The 15,838-nt window shown below is 35.9% G+C and overlaps 2 protein-coding genes across 2 annotated transcripts; both read right to left on the reverse strand.

Annotated features, from left to right (window-relative positions):
• Positions 1-3,288: 3,288 nt before the first annotated feature.
• Positions 3,289-6,958, reverse strand: LOC132052199 (large ribosomal subunit protein bL34m). The gene is made up of 3 exons (XM_059443601.1): positions 6,598-6,958; positions 4,212-4,308; positions 3,289-3,714 (listed from the first exon to the last, which is right to left on the reverse strand). Exons 1-3 carry the CDS (start codon positions 6,866-6,868, stop codon positions 3,642-3,644), a joined length of 441 nt encoding a protein of 146 aa, XP_059299584.1. The 5' UTR covers positions 6,869-6,958; the 3' UTR covers positions 3,289-3,641.
• Positions 6,959-9,340: 2,382 nt separating this feature from the next.
• Positions 9,341-13,882, reverse strand: LOC132054554 (uncharacterized). Its single transcript, XM_059446537.1, has 9 exons — positions 13,399-13,882; positions 12,255-12,349; positions 12,055-12,122; positions 11,924-11,967; positions 11,670-11,747; positions 11,432-11,585; positions 11,033-11,185; positions 9,913-9,978; positions 9,341-9,722 (listed from the first exon to the last, which is right to left on the reverse strand). The coding sequence occupies exons 1-9, from the start codon at positions 13,662-13,664 to the stop codon at positions 9,624-9,626; spliced, it is 1,023 nt and encodes a 340-aa protein (XP_059302520.1). The 5' UTR covers positions 13,665-13,882; the 3' UTR covers positions 9,341-9,623.
• Positions 13,883-15,838: the final 1,956 nt, after the last annotated feature.

The following is a 15,838-nucleotide window of genomic DNA, read 5'->3' on the forward strand; positions in this document are numbered from 1 at the left end:
TGTACATCAGAAGGAAACAGGGAACCAGTATAGTTAAAATTAATGACGTGAGAACAGTTAATTCAACAAAGAGTTAGATCATTTCTTAGGGTGAATACTTTGTACAACTGCCTCGATCTCTTCCTTGACTCTTTCAAATACATTTGGTCCCTTAACTTCATCCACTGGGGTGCTTTCATCAATGTCATCACTAGTTCCATGAGTTTCCTTGTGATGATGAGGCTTTTTATCGTGGTGAATCATAGCCTCAATCTCTTCCTTTGCTCGCTCAATTAAATTTGGTGCTTTTACATCTTTCACATCTAAAATTACAAAGAGATCAAAATGGCAACAAGGAACATAAAACATAATATCCTAAGTTTGAACAATAACAGGTTATATTAGCAACAGAAATAAATCATTTCCCATCAGACAAGCAAGGATGGCAAAACAAACTGAAAAGAAAAATGCACACCAATACCATGATTAAGAAGAGAAATGAATCTTGGGCCTAACTCAACCGCAAAAGCTAGGCAAGAGGTGAGAATTGCCAAACACCATATTACAAGATCAAAGGACCACATCCCCACCAATGTGGTATATCCAACACCCTGGACGCTCAGGCGTAGCAACTAAAACGTGGACAATATAACTTGGCGCCCAACCTCGGGTAAATCAAGAATTGAGACATGCCCGACCTGTTACCATGATAAAGAAAGGACCTTGGTCTAACTTAACCCAAAAGCAAGCTTGATTGCTCGAGACCATATAAGAAGACCGAAGGACCACTACGGTAGGGATGTAGGATATCCAACATACCAATAGATATTGAGGCAACTACGAAGTTCAACATCAATTAATGTGAAGATTGAATTTTTTAAAACAATAACTGTCCGCATAAATGAAAACTTCTGTTCAGTTTTGTCATGACAACATGAGGAATTAGGACGTGGGTAAGTGAGAGAGACCCAAAAGGTGCATTATTTTTGTTGTAATAATAAATCTATCAGCATCTTAGTTTGCAATAATTTTATTTTTCTCAGGAAACACCCTTGGTTAGCAATACCTATAGAATAGGAAAGGAGAAGGGTAGATAATAGATAATAGGAAAGAAGGAAATGTTACCTGTAGAAGAAATTGGGGCTTCATTTCCTCTAGAGTCCGCCATGAGATACCGTTTTGCAGAAGCCGAGGAACGTCGGGTCCGAGAGATGTTGGCTGCAGTAAAATACAAAACTCAGCGTGGGCCTCGGGCTATCAACATTGGATCTTCAAAGTAAGGGCCCAGTAGAGAACAATGAATCCCAATCATTTTTCTAAAATTTACTTGGCATAACTTATATTATTACCTATTTATGGAACATAACTAAACTTTACAATAATTATATTTAGTAGCTAAAATATAATATATTTAATTCTTATAGCTACCACTTTCTTACCACTCATCTGATAACTTCCCACGCACCTAAGTTTAAGCAAAAAAAAAAAGTCTCTCTCTCCTATCCCCTAAATACACGCCATTATGCCCAATATCCCTTAATTTCCTCCAATTTCAAATCAGTTTTACAATAGTTCATCTTCCTTGTTTATCTCTAATTAACTACTTATTAATTTCACTCATAATTCAAATCTAATTCCCAAAAAAGTAAGATTCTATATATGATTTTTACGTTTCATAGTGTATTTAACCTATTTATTTATGTTGTATTTTCGGTATATTTAGTTCGTTTGTATTTTTTAGTTCGGTTATTACGGATACGTGACTTAACGTGCATTTTAAGTATATTTTGTAGATCTATATTTTATGTGCATTTTAAGTATATTTTGTATTGTTATTTTTTTCACATGTTTCTTCAGTTAATTCGTGTTTATTGTTCTTCACCATAACTGTAATTTTTTGTAGTATATTTAACCATTTAAATACAGTTGAAATATACAACAAATATAACTTAGATATATTCCATAAATCCACTTTTAATGTACAGGGTGTTACAGAAGTTAAAATTTCATCTAAATACACTCCCAATATATGTAAAATATATATGAAATATAGTTAACAGTAAACCAGAATAAGTAGATACATGTTTAATAAGTAAATACAACTATTAAAACATAAATCCAAAACAAAAGGTCAAATTAGTTTATATAGAGTAGACTTTTCAAATCTTATTAAACCACCAATATAACATAACATCTTGTTAGCTATTTGAATAAGATATGAGATCATATATGGAATGGGAGGATATTTGCGTGAATCGAAGAACATTAAAAGACGATTTTAATTTAAATTGGAATAGATTTTGTTTCCATAAATATAGCACTTTCGTTTTAGGCGTGTGTTTGTCCCTTATATTTATCATATATTTAAGTCGACGCGTCTACTAAGCTAAATATAGGGTCCTCCTTACATCGAAAAAAATAAATGTAGAATATGTAGTTATAGATTGTTAGAAGGAGCTAAAAGGTAGCTGTTTGTGAAAATTTTACATCATTTTTTCGCGCGGATTGTTTTTATATTGGGGTGGTCTTTAATTTTTGGCCCTCAAATTGCTAGTCTTTAATTTTGGTCCTTCGACTTAAAGGTGGTATAAAATACCCAACATGAAACTTTCGAACCTTGCCTCGATTTTTCATATATATTTTACATATATTGGGAGACCAGTCCATTAAATGAAGCGAAGGCAAAAATTAAAGACCAGTCCGCATGAAGGGAAATCCGCACAAAAAGTTGATCTGAGTTTATCTTCATTTTACTTTCCTTAGGCATTGATTAAATTTAGAGGGTTTAATTTCTATGCATAGTTTTTGTGTTTTTTTTAATTTTTATTTTTATTTTTTATAATTGACGTATACCGGCTAGGAAAAATAAATAGTTAATCCGGTCGGCTATTTGCTGAAGATACCAAAAACGTATCAGGTTAAGATAACTTAAAACACTAGGTGACTGTTTATACTAATCCTAATTTGATAATATAAAAAATCAACTAAGCAACCCACGTATAATCGATAAAAGGCATCAATATAAAAAATTAAAAAAAAATTGATAAACAGTACCCCTCCGCTCTGACCCGCACGTCCTTTTTGAGAGAAAATGGCAAGAGTTAAATCTTATATTCAATTGTATTCTTTGTTTCTTCACTTCAAAATTTCTTTTTTGGGGGAGGAGTGGACCATGAATGAGCAGATGGTAAGTAAGAAGATGTGAAGCTTGGTGACACTTTAAGTTGCAGGGAATAAGTTGAAAGGAAAGGAATAACGCGTTACTTTGGCAACATCCACTTCCTTAAATTAAGATGGGTGTCTCTATCGTGACCATCAAGTGACTTACCATAAACAACCAAAGGGTGATATTGTTCGCACGTCAATCTCTAGGACACTTGGGTACATTTGAAAAAAAAATCCTTATTACAGATCATGCATATCTCTAGAGGAAATAAAAATAGCTTCAATCCAAAGAAAAATATTAAGAAGCGTTGGGGACAAAGCTGGGAAGTAGGAGCCTAAGTACAAGCTCCAATTTGAGGCTCAACAAAACACCACCTCCTCATCCTATTCTTTTCAGTAATCGCTACTTCACCTATTCAAGTTATCCGTGAAATGCCCTAAATCAGCCTTCTAGCCTTGACCCGTACAACTTGTGAACCACGCAACAAAAATTGTTGTTATGCTGTTATTCTTGCTCGACCCTTCGCAATACGTCGAGCAATAACTCTCCTACCACCCTTTGTTGCTTTGCTGCTCAATGATTAAAATGTGTGATAGTCAGAACTCAACAAATAACATAAACAATCCAGACAAAAGATCTCTTATAGAGCGAGTGAACCAAGAAAAATGAAACCAGCTGGAGGCAAATGACAACCTAATTTTTATCACAAGCATGAGAGCACACCAGAATCCTGGGCATCATATTAAGCATAGCAGTACACAGGATATCCCCAACTCCAACTCCACTTTCATGTACACTTACTTCTAGTTGGAATTGTTCTAAAAGTAAAATAGTATGTCGATAACTTAAATATGACTCGGGGGAATGTATTGTATATATTATAATCCTACAGTTTCCAGAAAAAGGAAGAGAAGCAAAAGTGGCCTAGTGCATATTCTTTCAACAACTCAAAGACTCAAAAAGCTATAATAGAATAATATAAGTGCTAGATGGTGCATAATACTATTCTTACTGAGAATGTAGCAATTTGTCCAGTGGTTAAAGTGAGCAAGCGAGAGGGACGTACCGAGCAAAGAAACCATGTGTTCTCTTGCGCCTGATGTTGCTGGGTTGGTAGGTTCTCTTTGGAAACAAAAGCATCCCACTAGACGAAGAATCATCAACTGCATGAACAGAAATAGAAGAATGATATAGTAATTCATGTAAAACCAGGTTAATTAAATGATTCTTTGTATTCATGTCTCTGATGGTTTAAATAGATACACAGATGAAATAACAAATAATAATGTTAATTATTAATTGCTTTGACAAAAATAATTCACACAAAACCAGACCAGTCCAAGAAAGGTACAAGCAACTCACAGTTATATAACAAGTTTAATTTCTGACTACCCAAGCATTTTTCTTTTATTAGGAAAATGAATTAAACAACAATTAACATTTGTAGAAGTGTATAGAACCAAGTAGAAAGGAAAGAGCCTCCATACAGCTATCAACTCTATAAACAAATGTCTAACATCAAGGAAATTCTTTTTTTTATAAGGATAACATCAAGGTAATACTTGTTTCGCGCCTATTTTATCTGACTCATCCGAAAGCACTCACATAGACAAAAAAGAGCCTCCGTACAGCTATCAACTCTATATACAATAGTCTCACATAAGGATAATTCTTGTTTACTAACTTCTCTAGAGAGCATTCTCCAAGTGCCAGTTAGAATGTGGAGAACCACGAGAACTGACGTAAACATAGAATATAAACTCAAGGTAGTCAACATATATCGTGGTTTAATTAGAAGACAAAGAAATGCTTTAATTCAGTATCCAAGAACATCTCTTTTCATTCTACCCATATGCCTGCCTGCCCTGAAGCAAACAACAAAGAGAACAGCCTGGCATCTATAAAATTAAGAATGCTACATTATGAATTCGGTGGCACATTTCGCTTATTCTGTGTAACTCGCACAACTTTAATAAGTTGTTTAACTATGAATTAAAACAATATTACCCGTCAGAATATTGTTCTACAATGAGCTAATGATCTGCAACCTAATGGGTTACATCTCACCCTGTTGGTACTTCATTTCTCATTTTATTTATCTTTTGAGATATGAGAGCTCCTTTTCCATTCTAGTTTGAGAAAAGTACTAAGCCAGTTTTCACACAAACTAAACTTTTTGTCTATTTACGTTGAAGAAGAGGTTGCTACTGAATCCCTGTTTTGTTTAATAGACATTAGATAGTATTTGTCTTTTTAAACATCATTCAAAAGATACTGCAGTCAGGAAAGCCAAGAATATTCAGACAAGGAGGAAACCAACGTAACAATGTTCGAAGGTTAATAATTTGTTTCTAAACTCTGTAGCGTTGAAAATGAATAAAAAATTATCAAGAGATGTAATTAGTAAATTGCAGTTCTAACTTCTACGAGAACAATTAGCGCAAGCCACAATGGATTGCGTTGCGCAAGTTGACACCACTTATCTTTTTATACATTTGAAACCCAACATTTGACTGACATATAAAGTTCAACAGGTTGGACTATAACTCATTTTTTTGTTTAACTCAACCTGTTTCACCCTGCTGAAATTCAACTCAACACACCCACTTTTAGCTTAACCCGACTGTAAGTTATCAATGTACTTGAACTAGCAGCCTGCTCAAGAAACTTCCAGAGCTAACTTTGATCACCACACAGCCTTAGATGGATTGGTCAAGCATATCTTTGCCTATAGAAAAGGAGAGTTTTTTATCCCTGTGCTCTAATTATATTGAAATTTCCTGCGAAGTGTGATCCTAAAGAGAAACAACAGGCTAGAAAGGAACAACTGTCATTGCATTTGAAATTGAATCAACTAGCAGCTCCAAGTGCAATGTATCTTTTTTTTTTTTTTTTTGGGGGTAACTAACATTGTATTATTCACCGGTGAAAGAATTACAAAACTTTAGCTAAGTTATACACAACTAGCTATCCGTAGAATATCAAACATCCCCGGCTATATTCTCCCATCCTCATCTTTAGATCTTCGGTTTCTCTTTAACCAAATGGCATGGACAAATTCAGCATATGATATTCTGAAAACAGAATCTTTACTTGCCAAGTTAGGGGTAAGGTCTGCGTACACTCTACCCTCCCCAGACCCCACTCTGTGGGATTACACTGTGTATGTTTTTGTTGTTGTATATTCTGAATATTTGAGAACTTAGACACTTTCCCTTGAGAGTTTGAATGTATTCAAAATTAACCAGTTACGTATGCCACAATTTCGATCCTAGTTGAGGTCAACAATATGTTTCATCTACATCTATTACGCTTCTGCTGTGGCCCATTTCATATCACAAATGAAATACTTAATAAATATAACATGTACCACAAATTACCAGTTAAATACCAAGATTACACAATAATGTAGCATAAGTTGAAATATAAAGAGAGGGAAAAAAGAGATTGACCTTCAGGGAGGAAAAAGGGGAGAGAAGGAAGGCCAGTTGGATATAAGAAACCTTCAGTGGAAACCTTTTTGAACGAATCAACATCGGATTGGGGTAAATTAAGAGGAACTGGAGACTGAGAGGATAGAGATGGAAATAGCCTAGAAGTGAGGGTCCGATTTGCAATTTCTGGAGTTTGAGCTGATGATAAACATCTTAAGTTTTGGCTCATTAAACGGCTAATCAGAGAAACGCCTGTTCGAATTAGGGTTTTTGATGAAGATGACGACATTTTCTTACACTTGATACACAACGAAGATGCTAAACCCTAGCACTGTATCTACTTCGACTTCTTCCAGGTTCCTCCATTTTTTTTTTCCCTGAGAAAACTTTAGGCTTAATATGGGCCTATCTTTTTGTGGGCCTTGGCTTCTAACCCAATTAAGTTGAAGTAACCTGGCTTTGATTTGAAAGGGGGTCATTTGCACTTTTGTCCTTGTTTTGTGCTGGTCTTTATTGGCCCTCATAACAAACAACTATTTCGCGGACGTAAGTTTATATTTTCACATCGTAATATCACAAAAGTTATGTACGCTCCTTTAAAGAACTTATGCCCTGTCATAAGTTCGATTTTGAAGGCAAAAAATTAAAGATCAGCCCATTTGAAAGCAGGTCGTACAATTTCTTCTAATTTGAAAGGTTAAAAATTCACGAATAGTCTTTTCAGATCCTGTAATCGAAAAATAATCACCTTATTGAAATTTTAAGTTCCACAAGTGAAACATCAGGATAGACCATGGAATTCCACCTGTGAAATTTGAAACTCCATGACAGTGATTATTTTTTAATTATATGGTCGAAAAGCGCAGGTGAACGCTATTTCTACGATTTGAAACGTTATGTTAAAAATTCAATTATGACTTTCTTCTTGTTGCAGTGACATTGCTTTGATTTGAAACGTGAAGTTAGATCCAATTGTGACTTATTTCTTGTGTCCTCCTTTGCTCAACGACGATTCACAGTGTTCTTACTATTATTCATGTAACTAGAACCTTCAACCCGTCGCATATTTTTATGTTCAGTATCAACGTTAATGTGATATAAATAAAAATAATCAAATTATGATAGTTACTAAAATTGTTTAACCATAAATCGACCCAGTTTATGTCAATCGTCATATATTTTATTAGCATATAGGTTGTCATATTATGCATAACTTGTGTTATCAAAAGATTTATAATTTTGCTAAAAGTTAATTATGTAAGACGAGAGATCCATTACCAACGCACAAGCAAGTAGTTTTGTGAGCTAGCCTATTTGCAGAACCCCGTTTAAGGCGAAATAACTTGTTAAATTTTTTATCTATAGCCAATTTAAGGACTACTCTCCCTTTTTCCCGTATTTATCTTCTTAGGATTTAGATCTTCTTGTTGCAAGATGCCAAGGAGTGTTTATTTGAGTTACTGTGCTGCCCACAAGAAATATCACACTAAGGGAGAAGCAATCATACATCACTTAGAAGTCTAACATCAAGTGAGTTCAGTTGTATATGACCCGAACATCTGCAAAAATGGTTGAAGTTACTTGCGTCAAAATTGTCTGAAGATAAATGTTGGCAAGTCAAATTTCTTACACGTTCGTCTGAACTTCAGACTAGCGCGTCCGAAGTTGATTTAAAAACGGTTATACTTGCAAAAATTTAAGAACTCTTACTATATGGCTTAAATGGGGGTTCGGCTATTTGTGCACTCCACCCGGTACAAGAAGGTAAATCATACTCCCTCCGGATAAAAAAGAGTATCCACTTAGCTTTTATTTTTTGGTTCAAAAAGAGTGTTCACTTACCAAATCAAGAAAAAATTAACCTTACTTTTTCAGATTTGCCCTTATCAAGTGTTAGATGACCAAATCCCAATAACTATTTAATTATGGGCATTTTAGTCAAATTATCTATTTTTGCCTAGGAATTAGTTTTTCTTAAGAGTGTGAAAATGATTAAGTGGACACTCTTTCTGATCCGGAGGGAGTAGTACACAAAAGTTTCACTTCACTAGATATTTCTGCAAAGAAAGAATAGTAATAAACAATGACTCAGATGCTTAAAGAAAAGAACAGAAAAGGCTCAAATATGCCACCGAACTATCGGAAATGGCTCATTTATGCCACTCATTAATAGTTTGGCTCGTTTATGCCACCGAACTATCGGAAATGGCTCATTTATATCATTCATCAATAGTTTGCTCATTTATCCCATCGCCCGTTACCAAAATGACTCATCCATGCCATTTTTCATTAACGTCGGTTTTATAATACCAGCTATGACATGTGGCCTCCAATTAGAGGTCTACGTCGTTTAATTAAACGAGCCCAATTTTAAATCCCAAATTAATAAAAATCTGACCCATACGCTTCCCACCCACAACCATAATCTAGTTGGAAGCCACGTGTCATATCTGGTATTGTAACACCGGCGTTAACGAAAAATGGCATGGATGAGTCATTTTGGTAACGGGCGATGGCATAAATGTGCCAAACTATTGATGAGTGGCATAAATGAGTCATTTCCGATAGTTCAATGGCATAAATGAGTCAAACTATTGACGAGTGGCATAAATGAGCCAAACTATTGACGAGTGGCATAAATGAGGCAAACTATTGACGAGTGGCATAAATGAGCCATTTCCGATAGTTCGATCGCATATTTGGGCCTTTTCCGAAGAAAGAATCATGTAACAAAGAATCACTCAACTTTCAGCATATCAAGTAATGAAAAGCATTCCACTATATTTCATCTGTTTGTTTCTGTTTACAAGGTAGAAAAGAATAACCTAACCATTCTGCGTAACCACAACTTTGTCAATAAAGAAGCCTACAACACAACCCTGTTAGCTGATGGATTTGCTTCACTACAAAGTAAAAAGGGATGAGGCAATAGACAAAAACAAATCAACAATCAAGGCATCACCAATGTGGATTTTGCATAGATGACCAAGACAAATTCATCTCGAAATGTACAGAAGGTTAGTGATCAAGTGACTGGATGAATTTCATTGTTCAGCTTCTAATGCATTGGAAATCCACTCTGCAGCGGCTGCATGAACATCTGCTTCTACATGCATCGATAGAGAGACTGGAGTGACCGCTATCTATTGAGCACAATAATATCAATCGGTCAAGAGCATATAAAGACGAGCTTATCCCCTAGTGTGAGATTGGCTAGACTGTAATGTTACATGTGTCCACAAGGGCAGATAATTGACAAGGAACTCTAAAACGCCCTCCCAGCGCCATGTGGGAGAAAGACATTTATATCGAGGATTAGAGTAATGAACTTACAAAGCCATTTTCAAGAGCTCTAAAATCTAAATCCTCGTCCTCTTCTTCCTGCTTCTTCTCAAGTAACTGCAGTGCAAATAACCAATGACGACATCCACTTTAACATTAGAACCAACTGGTACCAGTAAAAAGGTATAGGATTGCATAGATGCTAAGTAAAAGGTATGGGATGGCATAGATGAGAAAGATCAGTATAAGGAAATGTGAGATGCTTGGTTGTGAGAACCACAACTTCGCAACATCTGAGGACATAAAAGTGACCAACCAAGTTTTATCAAAAATATAAAAGTGACAACCAAATAGAAAAAACAAGCCTGCTCCATCATCACAAAGATAGTACAATAAGCATACATGTGAGAACTCATCAGAATTTCCCCTTTTTGTCAGTTAAACGTGGATTCGTTTATAGAGAAAGGAGATCAACATCAGAATCACTTAACATGCTCTGATACATAAGATCCCCTCTTTTCCATTGACAGAGATTAATTAAGTTGAAAATTACATTTTCAATTAGAAAAAAACCTGAAGATTCCTCTATTAGTTATCCAAGAGAGCAACTGGATACGATATTTCCCTAGAGATGGAAAAAAATTCCTTACCTCAATCTGAAGTACTTGGCTTTCCGGTTGGGATCAGATTTCCCTGCTACACCTACAGATTCAACCTCCTTTATATTCTCTTTCTGAGTGGCTAACCGACGGCACCCTGAGAAAAATGAGATTTGGAGGTCTGAATGGTTAAGAGTATCTACAATGCAAACCTTGACTGAGACAACTAAAACAAGAAGGGGCTGCAAAGTGTTCTAAAAAGCTTGTCACAAATAACTGTATTCTGACCCATTTATGTGCACTTTTGTCTCATTGCGTACTATAACGGAATCAAAGAAGCCACTCCAATACTGCTCAACTCATGAACTGGGAAATGAATCAGCTTTTAAGTTACTACCTGCCTTAAGCTCTGAATGCTATGCTTTTTTAATAGTATTCAACAGAATTTCAACTCCATATAAATTCCTTTTAGATATTGGGATAGGGGATAGATTAATTCTTGATCTAGCTTAACTTGAAGAGAAATTGGGTTGTCACTCATTCACATGTCAGTAAAGGACCAGTTAACTCACAGCTGCAGAAGCATCTCGGCCTAGTTGTGCAAGCTGTAGTCCAAGGCTTTGCTGATTGGGAACAAAACGTCCGGCAGTAGGATTCCTATTTGCTGAAATAGCTTGCCAGCAAAGCTTAGTGCTCCAGTGACTTTGCTTGGTCAATTTAAATCCCTGTCACATAAAGGGACAAAAATAATCTCTCTATACCCCGCACATACATGAAGAGATACAATATGCTAAAGCAAACACAGCTATAAGCCCTATATATGGAACATGGATGGACTTGGGAGAAAAAGGAAAGAAGACGAAAACATGAATTCGTTTTGATGAATTGGTCTGACCAACGAACCACAAGTCCAATATTTGTATTGTTCTTCATTTGGAAGAAGCGATCAAAGGTGTGACAATAAACCAGACCTTGTTTGTCAGAGGAGACTTTGGAACTTCCACATGCAGCAAGCAACATTTGGGAAAAGCTCCCTTCTCAACATCTCTAAGGGCTGCATTTATCAACGGTAAACAAACACTTACGGCATCCTTGAAATCACCCTCCTTACTTTCATCCTTCTTCCTAAAATAGATTATGGGTATACATTGTTAAGGCCATCAAGACTAATCAAATTTCAGCAGTACATCATAAATGAAAAGCAAATACCAGTCAAGTGACATCGATATAGCTGGAACACCACTAAACAATGACTCCCTTGCACCAGCTACAACACCTGAGTAAAACCTGGAAACAGTGAAGTAATACAAATAATCACAAAATTCTAAGGAGATATAAGAGTACCAAATAAAAGAGGTAGAAAGTGTCAATTCACAACTTCAATATGAGCAGTAGTCATAATAAAACAATCTCAAAAAAATTAGTTGTGCTAATTAAAGTTCACCTAAGAAGACACGACTTACATATGATGGCCACAACTTGAGCCCTTGTTGATTCCACTTATCACCTAAAAGTCCAAGCAGAAAGAAAGAACAGCGTGTAAGCAAATACCAAAATAGGGAAGTGGTATAACCGAAAGCTTGTCAAAGAATACCAGCATAGGCTTTGACCAGGAAAATATTGCCCCAGACAAGGCTAATGACACACAATCTACGGGAGTCCCTGACACCAGAATAAGTTCTAAATGTAAGCGTAGTCCTATAAAGCTAAAGTAAATATCAATCGCAAACTTTCCAACAAAAAACTGAATAAAACATAGTATATACTAAAAACCAAACAGTCGGAATGTGATACCAGTAACTTCATAAGCAGTAGCACCATGAATCTCAGCCGAAGTAACAGCAATGGTTTCTTTCAGAGTAAAAGAGTGTCCTGCTGTTGATTCATCTCTACAATAGCAATTGGATGAAAACACATTAACCATAAATTATTAAAGGGGTTGTTTGGTTCGCAAACAAATTATACATTAATCATTTTATCCAATCTAATATTAGTTTTACTATATTATGTGATAAAAAAAAGTTAGAATAATATAATTAAAAATATATAAAACTTATGATTATCGATTTTGATCTATTGAATAAAAAACAGCTTTTCAGAAGAAAAGTAAAATGAGAAACACTTTCTTTAACAGTTAAAATGAGGTACAGTAAAATATGATATATATATATATATATATATATATATATATATATATATATATATATATATATATAGCTTCTTATAATTCTAATATTGATATTATTAACATACATGTGGAGATAATAAGGAAGAGATGATTACTAAACAAGTAGTAATAGTGTAAATGACATTTTTGTCAATTATTTGATGTATATTGGTAAAAAATAAAAAAAAATAATAAAAAAAAAATATTGCAGCGAAGTACTAAATTAGATACCGCCCTTATCCTTACTGTGAGGGATAAAAACAAACTCAGGAGTTAATCAGGACCCATACACCAAGAGAGCCTGCATTCTAGCATTTCGACATCTACAAAAATTCGCCAACCCCATTAACAACGCTCAATCCAGAGCATGTTGGGATTAGCTATGGAAACCTCCTATATATATTCTCCTCTATTTTGGACCCCTTCCACTCCAACACCGAATTTGAAACCAATTAGCCATAGTTCTTTTTTTTTTTTTTTTTTTATGTGACCGGGAGTTTAGGGGTTCGGCCGTGGAAACGCCGTGCGAGAAATGCGAGGGTAAGGCTGAGATATAATAGGCCCCGCCGTGGCGAGGCCTTCTCGGACCCCGCGCATTAGTGCACCGGGCTGCCCGAGCCATAGTTGTTTTTCTTTTTTCTTTTTGCAGGGTGGGGAGAGTTGAGGTGCACGCATGAGATAATTAATCAAGAATAAAAAACCGTAGTCTGTGTAAACAAATACGTATAAGTAACGGGGAGAGAGGAAAAATTTAAAAGAAAACCCACGTACGATTGAGGAGCGCAGACGTGAACATTGTAAAGTCCCTGAGAAACGAGAGCATGAATGAGATATGTTAGGCCAGGGGAATCGATCCCATCAGCGTTTGTAACCAAAACGACAGGCTTTGTATCGTCAACCTCATCTGGAACCGAGTTGGGTTCCGTTGAATCTTCATTATTGTCATTTTGGGCACCACCCTTTCTGGCAGAAAGGACATCCTGAAGATTGGACACCAGCCCAGGTGGCAACAAGTTTTTCGCTCCTGAAGGTCTCATTGAGTGTGTGTGTGTGTGTTTGTTGAGTGATTGAGCAGTTGAAAGAAAGAAGGCAAGAGACGTGAAGTTGAGGAAAAAGAGGGGGTAAATAAAAGCGTTCTAAAAAACAGATAGACCGCTTCCCACGGCGTGAGGCTAGTTGTACAAATGTAGTGTGAAGATGAGAGTGAGATTGCTAGTTTCTTCAATGTGGCAGTGGTAACGACAAATTGGAAGGTAGAAAAGAAAACTTACACGCCCGAGATTCACATATCAAACCATCTCAGTAACTTCAATTACACATAAGCTTAAATACAATTTTTAAAAAGTGATAAGTTTAAAGCTAAAGAGTATATTGTATCTTCCCTTCCAAAAAAAGATGATACAATTTGAAGTACTAATTTTTTTTTTAAAAATTAGAAGGATTTTGGAGGACGATGTATATATCATATTTCAACGGATAGTGAAAATGTAAAATGACAAATAGCAATAAAAATTCATAATGAAAAAAATTTGTTGCAGTCTTGCAGATATTGATTCTTTTTCTATTTGTTGCAGAAATTGAATGTCATTTTCTTTTCGTGGGTTTTCACAACATTACGTTTAAGAAATCTTCAATCTAGATTTGTCAAAGGAGAATGAAGATATAATATTTGCATAAGAGGTTAAAATAGGTTTACTTGCAGATAGAGCAATACGTCCAGGCGGGAAAGAACAATTGAAAGGAAAAACAATCACAAGAAGGCAAGTCAAAGGCTACCTCACTTTCCACTTAGCTCTCTGTTTCTGCCTAAACCAATTATTATACAGAAAAAGAAAATAACATGCGCCTGTTTCTCTGAGTCCGGAACCATAATGACCCCAAAAAAAAACATTTTGAACCAAACTACTCCAACAAAAAAAAAAAGTTACAAAACTGCCTTTAGCGCAGTAATTTTCTGCGCTAAAGGGGTCCCTTTTTTTTTTTTTTTTTTTGGCCCTTTTGATTAACCCTCTTTCATTACACTTTTTAACGTACTTTGACCATAGATTAATCATGCTTCGGGACCCTGAAACTTCAATATTTTATGTAGAACCCTCCTTATTTTTGTGCGATTGATAAGGTAGGCTCAATACATCAAGGACAAGAAAATCTTCGGATTGCCGTTTTAGTGGTTGAAAAGTGCTCGAACGTCATTTTTGTTTAAAGGCTTGGTGTCATTAGCTTTAAGTTCTTCATGAATACTTAAACTTGTTCATTAATAAGACTACTATTTTTTAGTCAAAATTGCAGCATTCATACAAATCTCAAAATAATTAAATTGCATCATTCATAACAATATGAAAATACTTAAACTTGTTCATTAATAAGAAATTCAAACTTTTTAAAATACAATCATCAAACAAAGAAAAAAAAACTTAAAAAACATTCATCAATTAATGCCCTTGAGTTGATCTTCCGCCACCATCGCGAGATGTGCCACCACCGCGAGATGTGCCACTACCACTAGATGTGCGACCTTGCTAGATCTACCGCGCGAAAGTTTCCTCCCACCACGAGGTACTTCCACCGCGAGATGTAGTTTGACCACCATGCCGTAAGGGACACTTGGGCTTATCGTGACCAACATAATTGCAAAATGAGCATTTTTCGAGTGTATCTCCCCCGTTAGAACATCCATCATTATGAATACGGGAGTATGCATTCTTTTTGAATTTACGGATAAATGCTTTATTTGCAACCATTGAAAATGGATCGGTGTGCCAATAACTCTCACTACCAAGTGGGTAGAACCTTCCAAAGATACGTTCTTGCATAATTTTCAATGTATATTTCTCGGCCATTGTACTCGGAGGCGTTCTTTCCCGTTGTGATAAAACACTTGAAGGCATGAGAACATGGCATGTGATATGATTGCCACTTGCCACATGTGCATGTTCTTGGAATCTCACAAATTGTGTGGACGTTACCTCCTTTACCTTGGTGCACACTTGTTGTGAGTTCAAATATATGCGCTGCGGAGGTTGTACTCATCCGGTCATGTTTACGAGCTTATATTTGTGGTACTCAAACGATTGTGACGTTTTGACATCCGTCTTAGACCCTCTGTTGCATGTGCTTTGGCCTCTTTTGATCTATTGACGAACCGCTCCACAACAGCTTAAAGTCATTCTCGCCATTGCGGTGACGGGTAGTCCGTGCGGTTTCAACAAAC

Source organism: Lycium ferocissimum, chromosome 4, assembly GCF_029784015.1.
Source record: "Lycium ferocissimum isolate CSIRO_LF1 chromosome 4, AGI_CSIRO_Lferr_CH_V1, whole genome shotgun sequence".
NCBI lineage: Eukaryota > Viridiplantae > Streptophyta > Magnoliopsida > Solanales > Solanaceae > Lycium > Lycium ferocissimum.